This window comes from Eleginops maclovinus, chromosome 14 (genome assembly GCF_036324505.1).
Source record: "Eleginops maclovinus isolate JMC-PN-2008 ecotype Puerto Natales chromosome 14, JC_Emac_rtc_rv5, whole genome shotgun sequence".
NCBI lineage: Eukaryota > Metazoa > Chordata > Actinopteri > Perciformes > Eleginopidae > Eleginops > Eleginops maclovinus.
The window spans coordinates 1327678-1351008 of NC_086362.1; the positions used below are offsets into that span (position 1 = coordinate 1327678).

Below are 23331 nucleotides of genomic sequence, written 5' to 3' on the forward strand. Positions count from 1 at the left end.
AAACATCTTAAACAGATAAATAGGATTAAAAACATTATTTCATGGTTTTGGTAATTTATTTCATCATTGGTTGAAGTTGAAAGGTCATATCTATCAGCTAATCACAGTGCTGATAGTCATTCTCTTCCGGAAGATTCTCGGGAGAATCGAGGAAGCAGGAACAGGTGAAGTCACGCTTGAGAGTAGCTCCAATAGGAAGATATTAGAGCTAAGAAATGTAAGTGTATTTGACGATTTATTTTCTTGCTGTGAGTGTTTTGTTTACCCTTCTGTCTATGTCGATAGACTGTGGTTTTGTTTAGCGTTTTAGTTTTTGAGTTACTGAGGAGATTCGCGGAGATACAGTTTGCTTTTGAAGATCACGCATCCAGCGCGTGGTCAACGACATTGGATGGCGAGCCACCCGAGGAAGGAGCAACGTTGAACTGTGTTTGTACGTCCAAAGAAACACCTTTTCTCCTATTCGAGGAGAGCGGACATCGTAGTGAAGGGCCGGGTGCTTCAGCCTTTCCCTTCCTTTCCCTGCCGAGAATCAATCACCAACTGCGGTAAGACTGTGCCAGTAGTAGCCGCCATACTTCTCCCCTCTGGATCACGTGAGCAGTGCGTGGACTGCTCCGCGCTGCTGTGTGAAAGGGAACTTCTCCCTTTCTCTCGCTAAAGGACTGTTTAGCACTAAGGAATTGATTTAATGGACATTGATACAGTTAACCATTTTGTGTTGATGTTTATGTGCATACTGTGAATGTGTTTAACTGTAAGGTTGATTGATACTGCATTTACTGGTGTTAACTTTCTCTTGTGGGCTTAGTAAGATGCCCTATGTTTCTTGGTTGTAATAACCTACTGATAGAGGGTAATACCAAATGCTTCTGATTTAATTAAAACTAAAATAGGCCTAAGTTGATTAATAATTAAGATGGAAAATTAAAGAACTAGTTATACCAAATAACTGCAAACTAACTGGATAACAAACTAATACTAGAACACTTATAAGAGCTCAACTGAGATACTAACTAAATTACTGAAACTGACTGAGTTTAAGTTAACTAGATATTAAGAATTCAAAATAGTTTTCTTTACTTAAAGGGTAACTGAGTAAAACTCAGATTCTTCTTTGAATCAAAAACCATTTATGCAAATGGTTTTTCCTGTGTTGTATGTTTTGTATGTGTAATGTCTTAAAGGTACCATTTTCTAAATAATACTTCTACTACTTCTATTTCCTTTTTTGATAAAGCCGGCAATTCTAAACTTATCTTTTGGTCTGTGGTGTTTTCTCTGTTCTCTTGCTAATTATTATTTTAACCAATTACTGCTCTTCCTACGAACCTAGTTTCTGGTCCAACAACAACTCTCTTTTAATATTTGTAGTAAGTGCTACAGTAGTCCTTTATCCTGTTGGGACTAGATACGAAATGGGGAGGAGTTTTTCTATAGAACAGAAAAATACTGTCTCTAACAGGATCTGTATTATGATATCAATAACCCCCCCCCACACACACACACACACACACACACACACACACACACCACTCAGAAACTCTCTTCCCTTTGCAGCAGGGTACTTCTACATTCTCCTGCTCTGTGTGTAAGCTGGTTCTTCGGGTCTCTCTCTGGAGCTTCTCGTGCTGGGCTTCTCTGGTCTCTCTGGAGCTTCATGGCCGCTCAGACAGAGGAGAAAGGTGAGCTCGAGCGTTTTAATAAAACTCATGTGAAACAAACTGGGCGAGTTAGGACCTGTCTGCCAGAGGAGAACTTCTGGAGACTACAAATAATCCAATGTCCTTAAACTCCTGTGAAGCAGCGTCTGTGGGAGTGGACCGGACCGTTTCATGCTTTAGAGTTCTTCTGGTTTCTAAGTTGAAGATTCTCTTAACGTCTCTGGTGTTGGGAGCGACCCGCGTGCCCCACTGGAAACCATGCACGTGGGAGATGAGTTACCCCCTTGTCCTCTCTCAGTTGTAATACTATCTCCTGATCCCGTTGCTGTGGTTTTCTTTACAGATGTGTTTATTGGTCTCCTTGCTTTATTGGAGCAGTGGTGGAGACAGTATTCAGATACTTCAGGAAAAGTACTAAAACCACCAGGAAATAATACTTTATTACAAGTACTACTGCTGCATTGAGAGAGGTACTGGAGTAACAGTATTTAAGTATCTTCAGGAAGATGAACTTAAATTACTCATTAAAAAAACTCAAACTGTTTAAATTCAGTCTAAATGAAATGTGTTGGAGCCCGTCCAGAATCTGATCTGAGAGCAGGATAAAGGGCTGTTAGGTGGGAAGATACTGCCAGTGTTAGAGATTCAAACAAAGATTACATCTTCAGTCCTGTGTGTGAGCTCAGAGTTATTTCCCCGCTGTTTATCAGAACTGTGTTTCATTAGATGTCCCTTGTCAGACTCTTCCATTGTTTCTGTGAGGTGACAGACTTTAAACATGAAAGCTCAATACCGTACAAACTCAACATGCTGTGACTGAGTTCTGTGAACTATCAGCCTCATTATACACTCTGTAATGAAGTTCTTTACCCTGCTCATATACAAGGGAATATTCTCCACCAAAAGCCAATGGACAAATCCCATTGGAACCAGTGAGAGGCTACCTTCAGGGTCCACTACAGAAATACTACATCTGGGGAAATGCATGGATTTGTATTCATATTTGAAAGGCCTCAGCATCCCTCAGGAGATAAAGGAATGATAACAGCATTATATATTTCTCCTTTCCTGGGAACCTCTTCTGCTGCAGTCTCTGTAAAGATACAACCTTGAATTGTAATGTTGTGTAAATGTACAGAGACTTTAACTCAAGCAGGGACAAGAAGGAAACACACCTGCTGTACATTTTGGAGTTTATTGTTGTTATTATTGTTATTGTTGTTGTTGTTGTTGTTATTGTTGATATTATTGTTGTTGTTATTGTTGTTATTAGTGTTGATATTATTATTGTTGTTGATATTATTGTGTGGTAGAGGATGTAGCTCTGTTCCCTGATCCCAAAGCAGAAAGTATTTCCTGATTCAGTTATAAGTAATAATATAAGTAAATATATTGATATCTGGCGCCACCTGCTGTCAGACGTGTGGTACTGCTCCTGCTGTCAGTCTGAAGTAATGTGCTGACTAAAGACAGACTGTTTTATGTGTGACTTTTGACCTGATGTGTGTGTGTGTGTGTGTGTGTGTGTGCAGGGTGCGATTTGACAAAAAAACAGAGGGGGGGATGTTTTTTATTTTTTATTCATAGACAAGAACATTGGACTTTTAACTTGCATAGGGAGAAAAAACGCAAAAGGTAGGCTATACACCTGTTCACTAAATAATTCACTAAAATAGCAAAACGTGCTGTCAACAATTCAGGGACAGGTCTGGAAAACTAGACTAGGTAAACAGTCGGCTCTGGTGACGAATTTGTGGTGGCTTTTTCGGTTTTCCTGTCGGGGCATTGTCTGCAGCATTTCGGCCCTCTTTTATCCACAATTCTGCAAATGTGTGCGCAGGAATGGATGCCACCTCTGGACCATTGACACCAATGAACAGTAGGCCATTCAAAGTGGAGACGTGCATTCTGTTTCGTTCTTCCGTGAGGATGTGGTTCATCGCACTAAAGCCACGCTCGCACACAGCCGTTGACACAGGGAGCGTGGAGACAGCGATGAGCACTTTTTTCAAAGTCTCCCCAGTGACACCATTGCATTTCAGTTCATGAAATTCTTTGAGGAGTGTGGGCATATTTGTGTCTGCTATAGCAAGGCTTTTATGAATGGTCAGAAGTTTGTCATCCCCATAAAGCAACCGTTCATCTTCATCGGAGGGCCAATTTGAGGGGTTCAGCGCAGCCGCCGCAGAAAAAATGCCGTTGTCATTAGGGATGCAAATTATCGATTAATTCATTAATCATTAGTTGATTGACCTTATCGATCGATTAACGATTAACTGATATAAACGGCTTTTTTCCTGAGAATGTAAATTTCTCAGTGTATCAATAGTGTCTTTAACATTAAAAGCTAAATATTGCTTATTTACTGAATAAAAATGCATGCTATATTGCACAATTGATGTTTTATTGTACCAGTTAGGATAATGTGCAGATAATGGCATTTATGTAGTTTAACAAAATACATTAAGCACAGAAAATTAAAATACATAACAAAATAATTGTGCACTGGCTCACCTGTCGCATGTGAAACATTAAGCAAAATAAAATTAATTTTAAATAGAAATCTAAACAATATGGGTAGGCCTAGCCTACACAATATTAAGCCTACACATTATAATCTGGTTAACTACATATGTAAAACTTGAAACATTAGCAGCATTTATAATCCCCTTTGGTCTGAGAAAGGTAACAGTAAGATAACTAGCCCTGGAAACTTCAAATATATTCTGAACACAACTTAAATCATCCCTGAGGAAGGTGACAGTAACATTAGAGGGCGACCCTTAGAACAGTCAAATGAAGATATAGGCTACCTCTCCTGAAACAAAAACATTCCTGTCTCAATGTGTTTTGAATAGGCTCCTGACCTAGACCCCTCTATTTTTGTTCAAGAAAATAAGCATATTAACGTGGTCAGGAGTAAGTTGTGTGCGCAGCCTGTTTACAGTCAGGCCAGCTGCTGAGAATACACGTTCTGATGGGACAGACGTGCCCGGTATGCACAGATATCGTCGTGCTACATTTGCCAGCCTCGGAAATCTTCCTTCATTGACTTTCCACCATTCTGTGGGACTGGAATCAAGGAGTGGTGAGGCATCCTTCAGAAACATGTCCACTTCCTCTTTAATGTCATCGTTGCTGCTGGTGGTATAGTTTTCACCCAGTAGAAGAGTCATAGCAGAAGTGTGTCTCTGAAGTGTAGCTCCCTGGACTGGCACATCATCTCCAGTGGTGGCTTCATTTGTTGATGTGGAGTCCACATGTTCTTCCATAGCCAGTTCAAGCAGTTTGGTATTAGCTGAGATCCTGCTTGCTGGGCTTAGAAATCCCAGGTGCTTATGCCGTGGGTCCAGCATCGTTGCTATCATTGGTGTTGTTGATGTGAGGTCTTCAGACTCAACCTGTTAAAATTAAATAAAGGAGAAAGCTAGCATTAGAGTTTTATTTAATAAGGTTTGACATGACAAGGGTACAACTGCATAAAAACGCAGTTTACACTGTGACAATGTGTTGGTGATAAGTGATTCACCCCATAATCTGTTATATAGCTCAAATGTGATCGAAGAGTTTAATTAATTAATGGCCATAGCTTACCTTCATCCGTTCCCCCAACGAAGTGCGCACTTTAGATTTGAATTCCGCCACTCTGTTGCTGTCTCCATTTGCCATCTTGAGATGCGTGTTAATCAGACTAAATGTGATGGGGTACGTGTTGGATATGGATACCTCCGCCTCTGCTGACATTACAGTAGTAGCACATTGGAGAGCCTCTAGTGCTGGCGCTATGTCCTCCATAAGCTGCCAGAAGTCGTCTCTCAACTCCAGCGTCCTCGCATCTGAAAGCTTGGTCTCTGAGCGGTCTGATAGCACAGCACACACGGCCCATCGCTGTTCTACGAGTCTGCCAAACATCGCATGTACAGAGTTCCACCTGGTCTTACAGGACTGAATGAGCCGATGAGCTGGTAGCTGCATTTGTCTTTGTTTTGCTTCTAGCGCTTTCGTTGCTGGTGTGCTGTGATTGAAGTGCTTGACCAGCCTGCCAGCAGCTCCAATTACTCGGTTGACACCAGCAGCAGCGAATCCGTCATTGACGGCCAGATTTAAAGTATGAGCAAAGCAACACACTGACTTCCAACTGACTCGTGCGGGGTTGTTTGCTGAAACAATGTTCCGAGCGTTGTCGTGCACACAGGCTACTACACGGCCGGTGAGTCCCCATGACTCCACAGCCTGGTTCAGTTTGGCAGCTAAATTATCAGCTGTATGTCTCTCGGATAAGCTCTCCGTAAGAAGGACTGCCGACTTTACCTGCCAGTCGTTTTCAATATAGTGGCAAGTAATCGTGATGTAGCTTTCTGTAGTCAGTGCTGTCCAACAATCCGTCGTCAGAGCAACATTAGCCGCGGACAAACATGTTTTTAGCTTAGCCTTCTTAATTTCGTAGCGTGCCTCCAAGTTGGAAGTCACAGTCGCTCGCGAAGGGATGTTATATCCTGGCTCCATGAATTGTATCAGCTCCCGAAATCCCTCGGCCTCGGTGGTGCTAATTGGCATTATATCTCTTTCAATCATCCCGCAAATTCTCTGAGTAATGCCGTCTGCTTTTCTTTGGTCGCATACTCGCCTTCCCAGCACAGCAGCAATTGTAGGTTGTGAAGGCGACGGAATGGCTAACGTTACATGCAAGTTGTTCAGGTGGTATCTTAACGAACTTGTAGAGCTGTTGTATTTAAATGTAGCACCGCAAAGTTTGCATTGTGCGTCTTTTTCATCGTTAATTAATCTAAAATGCTCCCACACTCCACTCCGTTTTGACCGCCTCATCATTGTTTGTTTTAGTTTTTTTGCCGCCTCAAGTTTGTGTCTAGCTCTAGCGGCTCGCGAGAATCTCGGGTCACGTTCAAGAACGTCCTGTGGGAAACGGTCATAGATTACAATGTTCAATTAGTCACAATTAATTTAATTTAATCGAGTAAATTCTTTTCGACAATTAATCGATAGTCGATTAACCGTTAACATCCCTAGTTGTCATCGAGCCTGCTCTGGATGTTATCGGCCAAGGAGATGAAAAAACGCTCACGAAAGGTCTCTGCCTTCCGCTGTTCTCCGTCACTCGGCTGAGACACATTAACCCCCTTAAATGTTTGCTTACTGCCCAATTCCTCCTTCAGACATCGTATGTTCACTCCATCGGCATTCCTCATAGCCCTCAGTGTCCGCACGGCAACGCCCACCTCAGCAGTAGCGGTGATTGCTGTGGCATCTCGTCTCTGAAGAAAGAGGGACAGGGCCTGCATCGTTTCGAGCGCGTCTTTTACGAATGCCATCTCCACCACGAAAAGCCACTGAGTCATCTTAGCATGCATTCCCTTACATTTGGCCCTGTCTTTGGTTGATCGTGATGTGTCTTCGGCCAGTGACGCGAAGAGTTTGACCAGGGCTGGATAGCTTTGCCAAAGAGCCGTCACAGATGTGCAAGACGAGGATAGCCAGCGCACGTCAAACACCCTTCCTATCCTGCGAGCTTGCATCTCCAAATTGGAAGCGACAAGCTCTAGCTCTCGCATGTTCTTTGGACTTTGAGAGAAGAAGGCGTACAGGGAGTCAGTGAACATCTGGAAATGACTTGCATCTGTAATTTGTTTGACAGTGTCATGGACGGCAAGTTCTAGTTTGTGATTCATGCAGTGAATGACAATCAGGTTGGGGTTGATCTCCTCACGTAGGAGTGTGGCGACCCCCTTGTATCGGCCCAACATAGCAGCGGCCCCATCCGTCGCGAACCCAATTAGTCGGGAGCGCAACATGTCTTTTGAGATACCCTGCTTCTCAAGGCACTGAAGCACAGTGTCACGGATCGCCGATCCAGTGCACGACTGCAACTCAGCAAGTTGGAAGAAGAAATTGCAACACTCCCCTTCAAATGGAATTCTAATGTAAATGATCAGACATGTTTTATTTGAAACTGTTGTGCTCTCATCAATGAGAATGCTGAACTTGTCGGGTGAGCTTTTAAGGAAGTCCACCAGACGCACTGTCATTTTCTCTGCAATAAACATCAGCATATTCCGACATGCCTTGTCAGAATGCAGCATGTTACCGAGGTTAACATCGTTGAGTTGTTGCAGTTCAACCAGGTGAGGCTGCATTTTGAATGACAGGTCAGTGTAGCAGATCATGTAAGCTGTGCGAATGCAGTACTCTGTGGTTTTTAAACTATGCTCATGATGCTTTCGCCACAGAGCTGCACTGTTCTCATTTGCCTTTTCAATTGCGGCGTCTTGTCTTTTTTGTACAATTTCAATACATTTGATATGGCTTTGACATTTTCCGTGCTTGCTGATTTTGTCATTTAATTTTTTTGCCGTTTTGGCTTTTATGCCTTTAATGAAGGCAGAGTCTATATGAAGCCTTTCCTGTGTGTGTGGGCCTAAATCCCTGACGTCGGAACAAGCTTGGCACTTGACTGACCCGTCTGTGCTGACAGCTAGCCACTCACGACCCTCTCTCCATTTAGCAAAGCGCCCCGGCTCAATGCACCCTCCTACCACATGCGTTTCAGAGTCGCTAGCAACATCGGCGTTTCTTTCATCAAGTGGCTGGGAATCGTCCTGCAGGCCTACATGAACGCCAACCTCCAGCGAATTTCTTGCGCTATCACTCTCAGGTGTTAATTTTGTTGTTTTATTATTTGGTCCCGTAAAGTAGGACGATATGCTGCTCTGAACGCGTTTCATGTTTGGTTCAGCGCTGTTTTTCCTGCAAAGTTCCCGCACTAAAATGTTACAATGTTTTTGTTTTCGATGACGTTCCGAAATATGCGCAGTCTGCCAGAAGGCTGCTGAATAGCCTACTCTGACACTGAAGATCGTTAGATTTCAAGAGTTTAAGTAGGCTAGCAGTTAAGTTGCATTCATCGCTATCAAGGGGGGGAAATCCTTGTCCCCACCGGAGATAAAAATAATTTAGCAGAGGTAGGGATAGGAAAACCAGAGGGGGGGAAATCCTCACCATCCCCCCCTACAAATCGCACCCTGTGTGTGTGTGTGTGTGTGTGTGTGTGTGTGTGTGTGTGTGTGTGTGTGTGTGTGTGTGTGTGTGTGTGTGTGTGTGTGTGTCATCTCACAAAGAGAAGATGCTCTTCCTCCTGCTGCTCCTCATTCTCCCCTCCCGTGTCTCTGGTGAGTTGGTCTCTTCTCCCTCTGTGTCTCCTCCACAGGAACATAGCTGCAGTTTAAAGAGTCCCTCTGTGTCTCCTCCACAGGAACATAGCTACAGTTTAAAGAGTCCCTCTGTGTCTCCTCCACAGAAACATAGCTGCAGTTTAAAGAGTCCCTCTGTGTCTCCTCCACAGAAACATAGCTGCAGTTTAAAGAGTCCCTCTGTGTCTCCTCCACAGGAACATAGCTGCAGTTTAAAGAGTCCCTCTGTGTCTCCTCCATAGAAACATAGCTGCAGTTTAAAGAGTCCCTCTGTGTCTCCTCCACAGGAACATAGCTGCAGTTTAAAGAGTCCCTCTGTCTCCTCCACAGAAACATAGCTGCAGTTTAAAGAGTCCCTCTGTGTCTCCTCCACAGAAACATAGCTGCAGTTTAAAGAGTCCCTCTGTGTCTCCTCCACAGAAACACTTGTAGTGAATGTGGCTCAGAGGTCCTATCAGGCAGAGGAGAACCAGAACATCACCCTGGAGTGGACCTTCAGCACCAGAACAGACCCTCCCCTCAGATCTATCTATACCATCTGTCAGCTGTATACTGATGTCAGAACCCACATCCTGTTTCATCTCTATGAAGGCGTTGAATCCCCAGAGTCTCAGGATCCACAGTTTGCAGGACGAGTCCAGTGGGACAAAGACGTCCTCACAGGAGGACGCCTCACACTCCATGTTTCCAGACTCAGGACCAACGACTCTGGGATGTATGTGTGTGATATACTGGTCAGACCTGATGGGAGTAACTCTAGAGGATGCTGGCTCAACGTCACTGGTGAGTAACCTCAGATTGATCTCTCGTGGAACGGTAAATAAAGATGAAACTAGGATTATATTGAGTCTTTATTTCCACTATCAAGAGGTTTTCTCCCTGTCCACATGATGTTACTGACTGTGTGTTTCCCCCAGCTGCTGCTAAGCTCCAAACTCAGAGACCACCAGAGAGTCCACAACCAGAGAGACCACAACCAGAGAGACCACAACCAGAGAGACTACAACCAGAGAGACTACAACCAGAGAGACGGGGACACATCGGGACCTACGTTACAGTGGCAGCTGTACTGTCTCTCTGTGTCGCTGTCTCTGTCAAAGTTTGGTTAACGAGAAGAAACAATGGTGAAGTTGCTCAGACGATGAGTTCCTTATTAATTCAAACCCAGGAACCCTTGTGCTGAACGAGTGTTATGAAATAAGTCTGGATTGGGAACAAGTGTTCTGCTTTTTGCAGTATTTGCTATGTAAAAGCTCTGTGCGATGCTGACTACATGTTGTAAAGATATGAGCATGGAGGGGGAGATCTTCACTGAAGGACGCCTCACACTTCATGTTTCTGACTGAAATACTCACACTGATGGGAGAGACTCTGGCTCAACGTCACAGGTGAGCACCGACCAGAGACTCCAGAGACAGGAAGTCAGGGAGGGATTGGCCTCCCCCACACACACACACACACACACACACACACACACACACACACACACACACACACACACACACACACACACACACACACACACACACACACTTTAGACTGGAATACCCGATGTGCAATAATGCAGCCTGTTCACCTGGAATCCTAAATGGGTGAAACACTAACACAAAGGGAATCACCTTCTGCATACTTACTTCATATTTTAGGTATGTTATTTTATTTCAATTCATTTCATTTCTTTAAAATATATATTTATAGTTTTATATTTAAAAATACTGTAATACCAATACCTGGCCAGCAGGTGTCATCCTTCTACACGTGGAGAGGGAAACAGGTGGATTCTTCAGAGTTTTTGGGGTATCTTTTTAGGGGTTTTGAAACATCACACATATGATGTTTGAAATGCAGCTGAGAGGAAGTCTGCACATCTGTCTGCAAGGTGACGTTATGTTTATTCAAATGAGCCTTCAGGCCTCTGCTGCAGCAGCTGGAGAACAGGGTAATCAGTGAGCAGCTGTTGGCACATATATTATGTAACTTGGGGATACATATTTAACCCAGTTTTATTCTTAGTATTGGTACGTCTTTGGTGTGTGTTGGAAGGAATGCCCTGGATGACGTTCACAGGAAGTGAAAGAAGAAATACCTGTTATCAGCAGCTATAAAGGGAACACAGGTGCGGCGCTGCTAAAAATAGAAAACTCACTGAAAACAATTAGACTTTGTCAAAACCAGCTGACAGAAACATAAGCAAACCCCAGCCTTCTGAGATTCATGTCATGAAGTTTGTTCAATCAGTTTTCTGATGATGTGTTTCCTTGTTGTTCCTTTATTTTGCAATTCTTCAGTCGTTTTCTGGTTGATTTTGGTCGTTTCTAAGTACTTCTTGGTAATTGTGTTGCTCTCTTTTTGGTTATTAAGCCCCTTGTTTCTGATGTTTGAATCGACTTTTCTTGGTGCTTCTGTTGGAGGCTATTTAGGGTGGTTTTACCTCTCTTTTGCACTTTTTCTGTTTGTTTTACGTCTCTTTCCAGATGTTTTGAATCTAATTTCAGTCTGATTACATTATCTTCATAGTTTTGAATCTCTATATTATGAAATTAAACAACACTCTGAAGAATAACATGTTTAAATGATCCCAGGATGTAAGAAGACTAAGAAAAGACATACAGGTAAAATATATTTGTCATAAAAAAGAAGTTGTTTGTTTTACAAAATGTCTATACAGTTGTTTTGCTGTGGTTTCCTGTCAGCTGTGTCAGGGTCTCACTGTAGAGTAGGTCGATGAGGTGTCAGCATCTGAAGGGGAAGAAACAGAAAGACGATTGAACGGGAGGAACAGCAGTCATTAGGTGGACAGCATAATAGAAACAATACTTCCCTGTCACCTCGAGGCCTTTATATATATGTGTATAGAATAATAAAGGTGTTGTTGACATAATGCTTTCCTACTGACAGGAACCGAGGAGGGGGTTCCCCGTTTAGTTGGGGGAAAAAAGAGCAGTATCGGTTTTGATGAATGAAGAAATGGGAGATTTATCAACTGTTTTGAAACTTTAATGTGCATTAAATGAAATGGCAGTGTGTGCAGCATCACCATGATGAAGTGTGATAATGCAGGATTTAAAAACCAGTGCAGGAAAAGGCTGCTGTTATAATTTATGGGTAACAAATGTATTTTAAAAATAGATAAATAATGAAGTAAAATAATAACAAAATAATTAAGTAGGAAATAAATAAACAATATTGTTATTAAAATACAGAATGTTGTCTGATTATGGGAATAAAAACTTCCAAAATCCAGGAGTTCACAATTTCACTCACTGTGTCTGTTAGTGTCTGCAGTTGACCCTATTAGCATTAGCATTAGCCTTAGCACCACATAACTTCACGGGGTTCACTTCACAAAGTCATATCTACACGTTTCCCCATCAAAGCTACGTGTTTGTATCATGTCGTCACTCCAAACCACGGAACACATGAGTGGGACGGTTTATTTACAGTAGTTTCTAGCAGCTTCTGACAGTGAAGGTATTTTAGTTTCCAGCCAACTGTTTTGCTTGACTGATACCATAGAGACATCTATCAACCAATAGCAGCGTAGGAAACGGCGAGGGGCGGGGCTTTGTGTTGAAGGGACAGAACGTAGTGGCGTTTCCCTCGGTTACGTCACAGTTTTTATCATGTGATGATAAACAAAAACTGCTCTGTTCCCTGATGTCATTCTTATGCCATAGAGGAAGAAGTATTTAGATCCTTTACCTCAGTAATAGCACTAATACTACACTCTATAATACTATTAATGGCGCTTAATTTAGAGTATTTACCAAGTGTCCTTAATACAACAAGAGTCAAAACAATTTTCTTAATCTATTTTAAAGAAAAAGCAACAAATCATCAAATTTGAGAATTACAAATAACTAGAAATGTAACATTTAAAATAAAAAGGGAAGTTAAAAGGAGAATACCTCTGATCCTGACTGGCAGCCCTTCCTGTGTGATGGTGACATCAGTGTAATCGACATCTGCTTCATCTTTAACACACAACAAACAAGCAGGACATATCTGAGAGGACTCTTTAAAGTAGAGACACTACATACTGATATACACCTGAACATCAGCAGGAGAGGACTCTTTAAAGTAGAGACACTACATACTGATATACACCTGAACATCAGCAGGAGAGGACTCTTTAAAGTAGAGACACTACATACTGATATACACCTGAACATCAGCAGGAGAGGACTCTTTAAAGTAGAGACACTACATACTGATATACGCCTGAACATCAGCAGGAGAGGACTCTTTAAAGTAGAGACACTAAATACTGATATACACCTGAACATCAGCAGGAGAGGACTCTTTAAAGTAGAGACTCTACATACTGATATACACCTGAACATCAGCAGGAGAGTATCGTTGAAACAGCAGAAAACTAAATGTTATTCTCTTGAGATGCGTGCTGACCTTTGTGGTTCCTCCAGAGGCCGAGCAGCGTCAGAGAGCTCAGCACTAGGCAGGCGCCCAACACAGGAAGTACAACCAGAACTAGGGGTTGGGCAGGCGACTCCGGACGCGCTGCTTCTAAACAGAAAAAAAGTTGACTTCATGCAGAAACACAAACACATGTAGAAATGCCCCAAAGAGCAGGAACATTTCACAGCCTGGAGATTAGGTCACGTTGGCCAACGAGGTTATATTTTCAGAAGAATTACTGGCTAGATTTGACTGAAATTTGGTGGAAAGGTGTCTCATATGCCAAGGAAGAAGACATTATATCATGGAGGGGATCGAAATCAGAGGATCAGAGACAGTAAGAAGTGGTTTTCTGAACCTTTAAGGCTGACCTCACCTCTGACAGTCAGCCAGCTGTCCGGTGACTGTCCTCCGTCAGAGACGTTACACCTGTAGAGTCCTTCATCAGATTTAGAAACGCTGTGGATGGTGATGTTTCCTGTAGAGCTGCTCCTGATGAGGCGGCCATCTTTATAGAAATCCGCTGAGAGGATGGAGGTCTGGTTTCTGCAGCTCAGAGTCACAGGTTCCCCCTCCGTCACAGGAAGAGCAGGACTCTCCAGGATCACAGGGCCAGCTGAGAGACAGGAAGACAAGAAGCAAAACTCCACGTTATTTTTTTGCCCATCGCCGTTAGGTGTCCACATCTTGGTTTTCGATGATTCTTGGCCTTCTCGGTTTTGGTTTTTGGTCGTCAACATCATGTTCTTTGGTCATTTTTGGATGTCGTAATCTTTGTTTTTGGGGCCTTTTGGCTATTGGCGTATGTTTTTGTTTTTGTTGCTATCTTAGAAAATGGCCTTTGAGATCTTTGTGTTTGGCCTTCTTGGTTTGAATGGTTTTTGACCGTCTCTGTCTTTGGCCATCAGCATGCAATCTTTGTTTTCAACAGTTTTGGGCCTCCCTTAGTCTTTACCCGTAGCCCTTTTGGTTGTTGTTCATCGCCATCTGTTTTTTTGGAAACAGAAGGTACACTTGCGGGCGGTCGCAACTACAACTTAACGCTGAAGGCAACCAAAACTTTACAGCTAACTTTTATGAATTGAAATTGTTGAAGTTTTTAGACAAAAACATGGACAACATTTTAGTGTACAGCTTCACATCAAAGCACACCCAGCTATGCACACAGAAGGAGGCAGTTACTGTAACAGCAGTGAAAAGTACCACTACTGTTGTTCAGTGTTGTTAAGAAACTGTTGTTGTTGAACCCACCGTTCACAGAGATGTTGACGGCGTTGCTGCAGCTTCCTGCCACAGACTCACACCAGTAAACCCCAGTATCTGAGGGGTAAGTGTCCTCAATCACAAAGTGGTAGGCATAGATTCTGTCTGAGGAATTTGAACACTCTTCATTGGTCTGTTTAGATGTGTTCCTCTTCACTTTCCACTCAGAAGAGTTTCCCCCACAGCTAAAAGAGACAGAGTGGTACTTAAAGAACTGGGATTTGTTGGGGAGGACTCTCAGAGAGGCTGCAGAACAGAAAAGAGAGATGTTAATATCGTGATTGCACCTCAACAGAAAACGCTCTGTGAGAATAACTAAGCTAATGCGTAGACGTTCGACCACCTAGCTCAACTGATCTTTCTTTTTTGTTTCACAACAGATGTTGTTTGAGCAATAAGTGGGGCATCGTGTGGTCAGAATTAAACATCATGGCTGCGTTCAGCGTCAGGCTCCGTATGAAGGTCACTTTGTTTCCGTTCCTTCTCAATGTATAACAACTCAACGCAATCTAAAATGTGCCAGATCTGCAGCTTCAGAAATGCAACCACAGCTTGAAATTACATTGCATTTAGGTTGTTTCACACGTCCGACTGAAACCACACTGAAAAAAAACATTTGAAGATAAAGCTGCATCTGCACATCTCTGCAGAGACTTTGAGGGAAGATTATCTGGACATGAAAAGACATACATGCTCTTTATGTGATGCAAACATAGGATACCACATTAGAAAGAAGTGTACAAAGTACTTTTTCAAAGTTACATTTCAGTGCGATGAGGTAGAGCGGCATCAACATACGCATCAGGATGATTTTACTAGTAGATTAAATCATTTCCTTTTGAGTATAATTCATTAGAGAATATTCCCTCTTTCAGTATTGCCGCAGTGAAGATGCAACACAACGTTTTATGAAGCTAGAACTTTTAAATTAGACAAAGAAAACCTTTTAAAGAGACACTTTTAGAAGATTTACTTTGAGATTCAAACGACGCATGATTAAGACGTGAAATAGTGGCATGATGGTGCTTGTAAAGTGCAGGAACTGGGAAAAATGTACATATTACTCCTTTATTTGTAGTTATTTGTCGTATGATATTGTATTTCCTGTATTTATTGTAAATGGTCATTTTAAATGTTTGAATTTAATACACATAGATGTTTAAAATAGTTCTATATTTGCTCTTTTTTTACATCTTAATTCCAAAGCAAATTCCTTGACACCTGCAGGGCAATACATCTGGTTCTGATAGTAAATAGAATAAGTGTATTTGTAATGCAGTACTCACCGAGCACCGTGCACATCGTGGTGAGCTCCATGCTGACTGACTCCGATCAGAGGCATCAGCTTCCTGCTTCTGCTCCTCACACCTCATACGTGTGAAATATGACAGCAGAGCCACGAGTTCATCCTGTGAAATAAAAACACTACTGACATCTCTGCACGAGGATGGTCTGATTTCAGCATTTGACTCTTCATTTATTTATTGTAATATTCATATCTTCTCACGTTTATGTTTTGGTAGATTTTGTATTATAAACATATTACATTTTTCAGATCCGATTTTACTGTTCGTTCATTTTTTAATCCTAACTTTATTTTGTAGTTTTAGAATTTAACAAACCTATGGTCATGAAGGATGGGTCATGACCGAAAGAACAAGATCGCGGATACAAGCGGCCGAAATGGGATTTCTCCGCAGGGTGGCTGGCATCTCCCTTAGGGATAAGGTGAGAAGTTCAGTCATCCGGGAGGGAGTCGGAGTAGAACCGCTGCTCCTTCGCGTTGAAAGGAGCCAGTTGAGGTGGTTCGGGCACCTAGTGAGGATGCCACCTGGGCGCCTCCCTAGGGAGGTGTTCCAGGCAAGTCCAGCTGGGAAGAGACCGAGCGGTAGACCTAGGACCAGGTGGAGGGATTATATCTCTTCACTGGCCTGGGAGCGCCTTGAAATCCCCCAGTCAGAGCTGGTTGATGTGGCCAGGGAAAGGAAAGTTTGGGGCTCTCTGCTGGAGCTGTTACCTCCGCGACCCTGACGGAGAAGCGGGAGAAGATGGATGGATGGAAGAATTTAACAAACGTTTCGTAATATAAATTATTTCTCATGTTTTTTTTATGTATTATTGTAGTAAAATAGAATTCAAGAAAGCACATTAACTTAAATAATGTCCTTATTGTTTAATTGAGTTTATTATTGTATGAAGAATACTCAGTAAGTAACCATGGAAACAAGCTCCCATGACCAATGGAGAGAAAATGTGCCGCGTCATTGTGGGCGTGATGACGTAGGCGACGTAGCTTTAAACGTAATCTGCACCGCGTGTCTCCTTCATTCATTGAGAGGCTGTGTAACTGCGTTCACTTACTGAGTTTTCATACTGTATACTGACAGCTTTTATGGTTGTCTTTGGGGTTTTCGTGCTTGGCTTCTTTTGGCCTCTCTGGAGCTTCCTGGCAGCTGAGACAAGGGAGGAAGGTAAGATCGATCTGCTTCTTTTAGTCAGCTTTTCCGTCACTAAAGTCCACGCAGGTAAGTGAACTTTCAGAGACCCCAGAAACCCGTCATGTATGTTTAACTCCCGCCAAACAAAGTGAGTGTGGACCGGACAGCTGTTTCACAAGTTAGGGTTTAATACGTTGAAGTTTCGCTGACCGTCTCTGACAGCGCCTCGCTCCTGTTTGGATGGACCCACGTGCCAATATCGTGGCTCACAAAAATCGACCGCATGGGAAACAGTTGCCTCTTAAATATGAACTATTTCTGCTCTTCGTAGTTCAATGTGGACATATTGGGACTGTATTTAGCCACTACTAAGAAACAGCTATTTCTGTGTGCTATTGCTTATTGGAGCCGTATTCACAGACTTTAGTGAAAGTACTAATACTACCGTGTAGCAGAGTATTGAAGTATCTTCAGGTAAAACTCTAAAGTACTCATCCTGTTGTTTCTGGGCTGAAAGGAAATGTTGGTTTTTGTACCCAAACACTTTATATAGGACTTAGTTTGTGGAGCGAGTTCTAAAACACGTCCACAAACTAAGAAAGCTGACTCCTGTGAAGGGTTAGACAGGGACTCCTCAAACTCAGGGTGTCTGATTTCATATCTGACTCATAGAAGTCTGTATGATGTCTCTCCCTGGGGGGGTGATGTCCCTCCCTGGGGGGGTGATGTCCCTCCCTGGGGGGGTGATGTCTCTCCCTAGGGCAGGGGTCGGCAACCTTTAACACTCAAAGAGCCACTTGGACCCGGTTTTCACAGAAAAAAAAACACTGAGAGCCGCAAATACTTTTTGACATCTAAAATGAAGATAAGACTGTATATAGTTTGTTATTATTATAATTATTATTACTATTATTATTTTACCTTTCCGCTTTGTATAAACAAGTATAGTGTGTTGCTTATGAAATCCATGAAGTGCCGCAGAGAAAAAAGAATTGTATTCATGTAATGAACACATTTTGATTTCTTAAACACTAATAAAAAAACACAACAAGTTAAGGGTCTCTTTCAAATGAAATGAAAGGTTGAACTTAAATAATACAGCATATATGGCATTATATTATAATACAAACAAAAAATGCCGTGAGCCGTCATCATATCGCCATTGGGCTTTTGGGGCGGGTATCGGAGCCTTGACCTGAATTTAAACATGAACTATTAAACTATTTCACATGAAAAATAAATATTTTCTAAATGTCTGCATAAATATTTATTTTACCTGGTTAATGGGACTTCTGCTCCTGAACCTCTGCGCACAGCGTCTCCAAATCAGCGCTGTAGGAAGTCACTTTCATCTTTACGCAGGACTGTAAGCTGTCATCAGTGAGGCCTGAGCGGTGTTTGTTTTTAACAAAGTTCATGGTGGAAAATAGCTGCTCACATACATATGTGGATCCGAAGACGGACAGGACTCCAAACGCATATTTCTTCATGTTTATGTAGGTGTCGGGGAGGCTATTCCATGTTTCAAACACAAGTTTGTCCAGTCTTGGAAGGTTCTCAATATCACTCCATTTGTGATTTTGAGCAAGAGTGGCCTTCTGACGGGAAACATCTTCGAGATCATCTGTCAAGCGTTTGAACTTGGACACCCATATATCTTTGTCGGCTATGTCAGCCAGCTCCAGCTCAAGATCAGGTTGACTTACACCTGCAAATGCAGTCACATTTAACAGGGTTGGATCGACGGTCAGGGGAGTGACCGGGAAGGACAATGTGATTTTTTCCTCTCTGAACTCACAGAATCGTTTCCCAAACGATGCTTGCATTGTGGTGATTGCAGACTGCAAATACTCAGAATTGATCACCTTGTGAGCTTGTCTGAACTCTCTTAAAGAGGGGAAGTGAAGCAGTGTGCCTCTCTGTAAATCTCTGGCAAACACTGTCAGCTTGCGCTCAAACGCCAACACCTCCTCCAGCATGTGTAGCGCTGTGCCTCCTCTCCCCTGAAGAGTTGTATTTAGCGTGTTCAGGTTAGCTGTCATGTCCACCATGAAGTGCAGCTTTTCCAGCCACTCTGGCTGTTCCAGTTCAGGAAAGGTGAGCCCTTTGCTGCTCATGAAAGTTTTCACCTCTCCCAGACATGCAGCAAAGCGTTTTAGCACCTCTCCTCTGGACAGCCATCGGACACTATTATGCAGCAGGAGATCAGAGTACGTGCTTTCCACCTCATCCAGTAATGATCGGAACTGACGGTGATTTAAACCTTTTGCCATTATTTTATTGACAATCTGAATGACAACATTCATGACCTCTGTGCATTCTGGAGGAAAGGTTTGGGCACACAATGCCTCTTGGTGCAGGATGCAGTGAAATGTCAGCAGCTTTCTCTCCAGTGACTTCTGCAGTAAGGCCACAAAGCCCTTGTGTGCTCCGGTCACACTCGGCGCGCCATCAGTAGCCGCTGACACCAGGTGGGTTGTTTTTATTTCTTTGGCTCTTAAACAGTCAAGCACAGCCTCACAGATGTCCTCCCCCCGTGCCTGGCCTTTTAGTGGTATCAACTCAACCATTTCTTCCTTTGGTCCATCGGTGTTCATATATCGACAGAACAGCGCTATTTGTTCAATGTCACTTTTGTCTTTGGACGCATCACAGGCGATTGAGTACGCTGCAGCTGAATTGATGTCTTTAATTTGCTGTTTTGTGATATTTTCTGCCATTTTTATGGTCCTGTCTTTGACAGTCTTCGCAGAGAGAGGCATCTCTCTGATTTTCTGCATAATTTGACTCTTGTTCCAAAGTCCGCAAATAGATGATCTGAAATCTTAATGAATGACTCTTTCATATATTCGCCATCTGTGAATGGCTTCCCACGCCTGACTATTTCCTGAGCGGCCACAAAACTTGCATAGTAGTTGAATTTGTAGACTTCATCCATTTCTTGATGTCTCTCCTTGGGGGGGGGGGGTGATGTCTTTAAATATTAAAATCCAATGGAGAAATCGGAGGGAGATGCTGCCTTCAGGAACAGTCATCGCTGCACCGCGGTGTTTACCAGGAAAAGAAAGACCTCCGGTTTTTATCGCCCCTCTGTTTTTGACAGTATGATTGGTTAGCTGCTGAGAGATGTCCCGCGCCATAGCCGATCACGTACAATGTGTTGAAGTGCTCGCGAATAGGAGCGTTACAAAGTGATGTCACCATGTTCCTAAGCTTTTGTATTTTAGCCTTTGCAGAACATTTACATGCACAGAAACCTAAAGCACACACTACAGGAGGGGGAACTCCCCAAAAAGCAGAATGGGATGTCTTTTTAAAATAAGATAACATTTCTTTATATTTCCCCTCCAGCTTTTTCAGGGCGTCATCTGATTGGACCACATCAGCCAATCATTGCCTTTCTGGGGGATGACGTCATCCTCCCGTGTTCCGTGGCACCCGATTACGATGTCAGGGGTCTGACGGTGGAGTGGTCGCAGCCCGACCTGAAGCCCGACCCCTCGGACCGCCTCGGCAACGTGGAGTACGTCTACGTGTACCGGCGGCGGAGGGAGGAGGTGGACATGAAGCTGCCGGCGTTCGTCGGGAGGACGGCGCTGTTCCGGGAAGAGCTGAAGGTCGGAAACATCTCGTTAAAGATCAGCAACGTGACGCTCGCTGACGCCGGGAAGTACCGATGTTTCATCCCCAAGCTGGAGGGCGGGGTGAAGGAGGCGCTCGTCCTACTCGTTGTTGGTGAGAAGCTTTAAGATGTTTGTTCGTCCGACTGCTGGAATGTTCTCCTTCATCAGGTGTCCTCTGTGTTGCTGCTTCTTCATACGGTGTTGTTATTTTTAAAATGTGGTTTTTATTTTTTAGAACCGAAAACCAACAGCACGTTGATGACAGAATCACAAACGCCTCCCCAAACCCCAGATCAGAACCAAGATCAGAACCAAGAGACGGACGATGATGAAGGTGAGGAACAATCTAAGTAAATGAGAATAGACGAGGCAAACAGCTGTAATAGAAACAGCATATTTTTTGCAGGTTTCTGAATCTTTATTCTGTTTTGTGTTTTTTTTTTCACATCAGGTCGTCCATTGTGGATCCTGGCCGTTTGCACCATACTCGGGCTGGCGGTTGGAGTATATCTCCTTCGGAATGGATGTGGATGTCAGAAGAAAACTAAATGTAATCTTTATGAATCCGCTTCCTGACGTCCCGCAGGAGGACGTGACAGGACTCTAAATCCCTGAGATATTCACTCTCTCCGTTAGAGGAGATGGACGTCACAGCGTTCCTGGTTTAAGCTATTTCTCTTTAAATCCACCGACAGACGAAACGAATGACTTTTGTGAGGTTCGGTTTTATTTCAGTCGACCCTTTATGTATTGTTTCCTATTTAAGGAAAGAGGACATCTTGTTTTCCACTCTATTTTTCCCCAGCACTAAGATGCCTGTTGGCCTGAAAGTTTGTGGGATCAAACATCCTCGTTCAAACTATTTTTTGCACTTCTAAATTAAATGAGGTTGCACCTCTCAACGTAAAGTAGAGGTTAGCATTCGACGTTAGCTTGCTAAAACCTCACCTGTGTTCATATGGAGTTCTACATCTGCCTTTGATTGCTGTTTGATAAGGAAAATAACATAACATGCCTCCAAAAGCAACAACTAAATTAAAATCCTGACACTTAAACACAATACATGTATATGCAATTATCTGTTAGCGGTTAGCTTAGCATAAGCAGGTATGTCCCCCTCCTCTAACCCTGAAACAGGCAGCTACTTTTCTGCATGTACGCAGACGTTTGTGAGAGGAGAAGTTGGGCATTTTTTTTAGAAACCTTCTTTTATGTTACTCAGTGAAGCCGGGTCATTTTAAGTTTTAGCGGTGCAACCTGACTTAGCGAATCTAAAGCAGTGGAAGCTAAAGTGAAGAATGTTCTGTCTGTTCTGTGTTATTTATTATTCTGTAAGGTGTAATTTACACCCAGGGAAAAAGAGGGAAGAGTCCCTTCTCCTGATCATATTATTTACCACTTTGTGGAAGTTTTCTAGGATATGATGTTCTGCTGCTCTGTATTTTTTTATAACGACTGATGGTCAGCCCGTATGGACGGCCTTTACTGCTGGTTAAGTTCCTCTCTGTTTGAGCACGGAATACAAAGTGGAATTTAAAGGAGTCCCTTTTTAAGGGTCTTCAGAAAATGTTGACAAGGCATGCTGAAAATAAAGACGTGTTTTTCAAAGTTCTGCGGTGTGTATCTGCTGGGTTTTACATAAAGGTAGGTTCAGTGTGTGTCCATCACCATGAGGCGTGACCGACTCGCAGGATGAAGAGCGCTTTGACGGGCGATCACGTCAACAACATCTAGTGGTTTTAAAAGTGTGTTGCCCATCCTCTCCCTGCTACCTGTTTAGATCAGCATAACTCTCCCTTTGAATATGGTGTCATATTGGGATGTTATAGTTCTGTCTCCCTCTGCTGTCACAAGAGAGAGCATGCATCCTTAAAACAACAACACCTTCATATTCAGTGTTTCATTAAGAGGGAACATGGTTAGAAGTCTTACTTTCTAACTTTAATATTAACAGATGTTTTTCTTTTAATTCATTTGGTTTACTGCAAGGAAATTGGAAACTGTATTTCGGTCACTTTTAGCGTGAAAATTACAATTATGTTTGGGAGTCAGAATACTCTAAAAGATGAGTGTAAATGATGTACTTAAAAAATAAAGATATTTATACAAACAGAAGGGGAAACAAATTCTGATAAGAGATACAACAAGATAATATATAATATATTAATTAGTAAAAACTAAAGGTAAAATATCCAATCAATTATGAAAAAAGTGGGTATAAATCCATATTACAAAAATGGATATAATAAAATAAATATGTAGTTTAGCACAAAATAACGCAAACTACTCGAACCATAATGTTCTATATTCTTATTGTAAGAACTACTAACTTTAAACTAACTGGTTCCCAGCTGCATTTGAACGCATCATTGGCCCCTAATGAGCTGTCCGCGGTGCTGAAGCACCTGAACGCCTCTTCATCTCCCTCATTACAAATGATCCTCACGTGATCACAGCGTTATATTTTTTATTTTATTGAAACGTCTCTGCGCGTGGACGGAGAGGACAGGAAGACGTGCTGACGTCAGAAAACGTGACGCTAGGCCATTGCCAAAGATCGTGTGTTTGACAGAGGGTCTGTTGGGAGGTAAATAAAAAATATTACAAAACTTAAAAAATATAGTTTCACATTATTGATTAATTACAAACCTCAAATACAATCAGAAAATGACGATGTAATTTACTCCTCGCTGTGGAATTTATATATCTATTTTCTATTTTA

General features: G+C 42.6%; 2 protein-coding genes across 5 annotated transcripts; one reads left to right on the forward strand and one right to left on the reverse strand.

The window, feature by feature from the left end:
• Window positions 1-11476: 11476 nt before the first annotated feature.
• Window positions 11477-17225, reverse strand: LOC134876211 (low affinity immunoglobulin gamma Fc region receptor II-b-like). 4 transcript variants are annotated; one of them, XM_063901150.1, is made up of 7 exons: window positions 16171-17225; window positions 15835-15957; window positions 14537-14794; window positions 13662-13901; window positions 13277-13390; window positions 12778-12843; window positions 11477-11608 (listed from the first exon to the last, which is right to left on the reverse strand). In XM_063901150.1, the coding sequence occupies exons 2-7, from the start codon at window positions 15863-15865 to the stop codon at window positions 11568-11570; spliced, it is 750 nt and encodes a 249-aa protein (XP_063757220.1). In that variant the 5' UTR covers window positions 15866-15957; window positions 16171-17225; the 3' UTR covers window positions 11477-11567. The 4 variants fall into 4 exon arrangements, with proteins under 4 accessions (XP_063757220.1, XP_063757221.1, XP_063757219.1 ...); XM_063901151.1 differs by having other exon boundaries at window positions 13277-13393; window positions 14537-14733; window positions 16171-17224; XM_063901149.1 differs by having other exon boundaries at window positions 13277-13393; window positions 16171-17221.
• LOC134876220 (myelin-oligodendrocyte glycoprotein-like) lies at window positions 16842-22217 on the forward strand. The gene is made up of 4 exons (XM_063901163.1): window positions 16842-17019; window positions 20338-20721; window positions 20845-20943; window positions 21061-22217. The coding sequence occupies exons 1-4, from the start codon at window positions 16941-16943 to the stop codon at window positions 21183-21185; spliced, it is 687 nt and encodes a 228-aa protein (XP_063757233.1). The 5' UTR covers window positions 16842-16940; the 3' UTR covers window positions 21186-22217.
• Window positions 22218-23331: the final 1114 nt, after the last annotated feature.

Excerpts from the sequence above, each read along its gene's own strand:
- LOC134876211 (XM_063901149.1), bottom strand. The coding sequence starts at position 15,865 with ATGGAGCTCACCACGATGTGCACGGTGCTCG. Across the intron at positions 14,795-15,834 it reads CACGATGTGCACGGTGCTCG|CCTCTCTGAGAGTCCTCCCC; the intron begins GTGAGTACTGCA and ends TCTGTTCTGCAG. Across the intron at positions 13,902-14,536 it reads CGTCAACATCTCTGTGAACG|CTGGCCCTGTGATCCTGGAG; the intron begins GTGGGTTCAACA and ends CCTGTCTCTCAG.
- LOC134876220 (XM_063901163.1), top strand. The coding sequence starts at position 16,941 with ATGGTTGTCTTTGGGGTTTTCGTGCTTGGCTTCTTTTGGCCTCTCTGG. Across the intron at positions 17,020-20,337 it reads AGCTGAGACAAGGGAGGAAG|CTTTTTCAGGGCGTCATCTG; the intron begins GTAAGATCGATC and ends TTTCCCCTCCAG. Across the intron at positions 20,944-21,060 it reads AGAGACGGACGATGATGAAG|GTCGTCCATTGTGGATCCTG; the intron begins GTGAGGAACAAT and ends TTTTCACATCAG.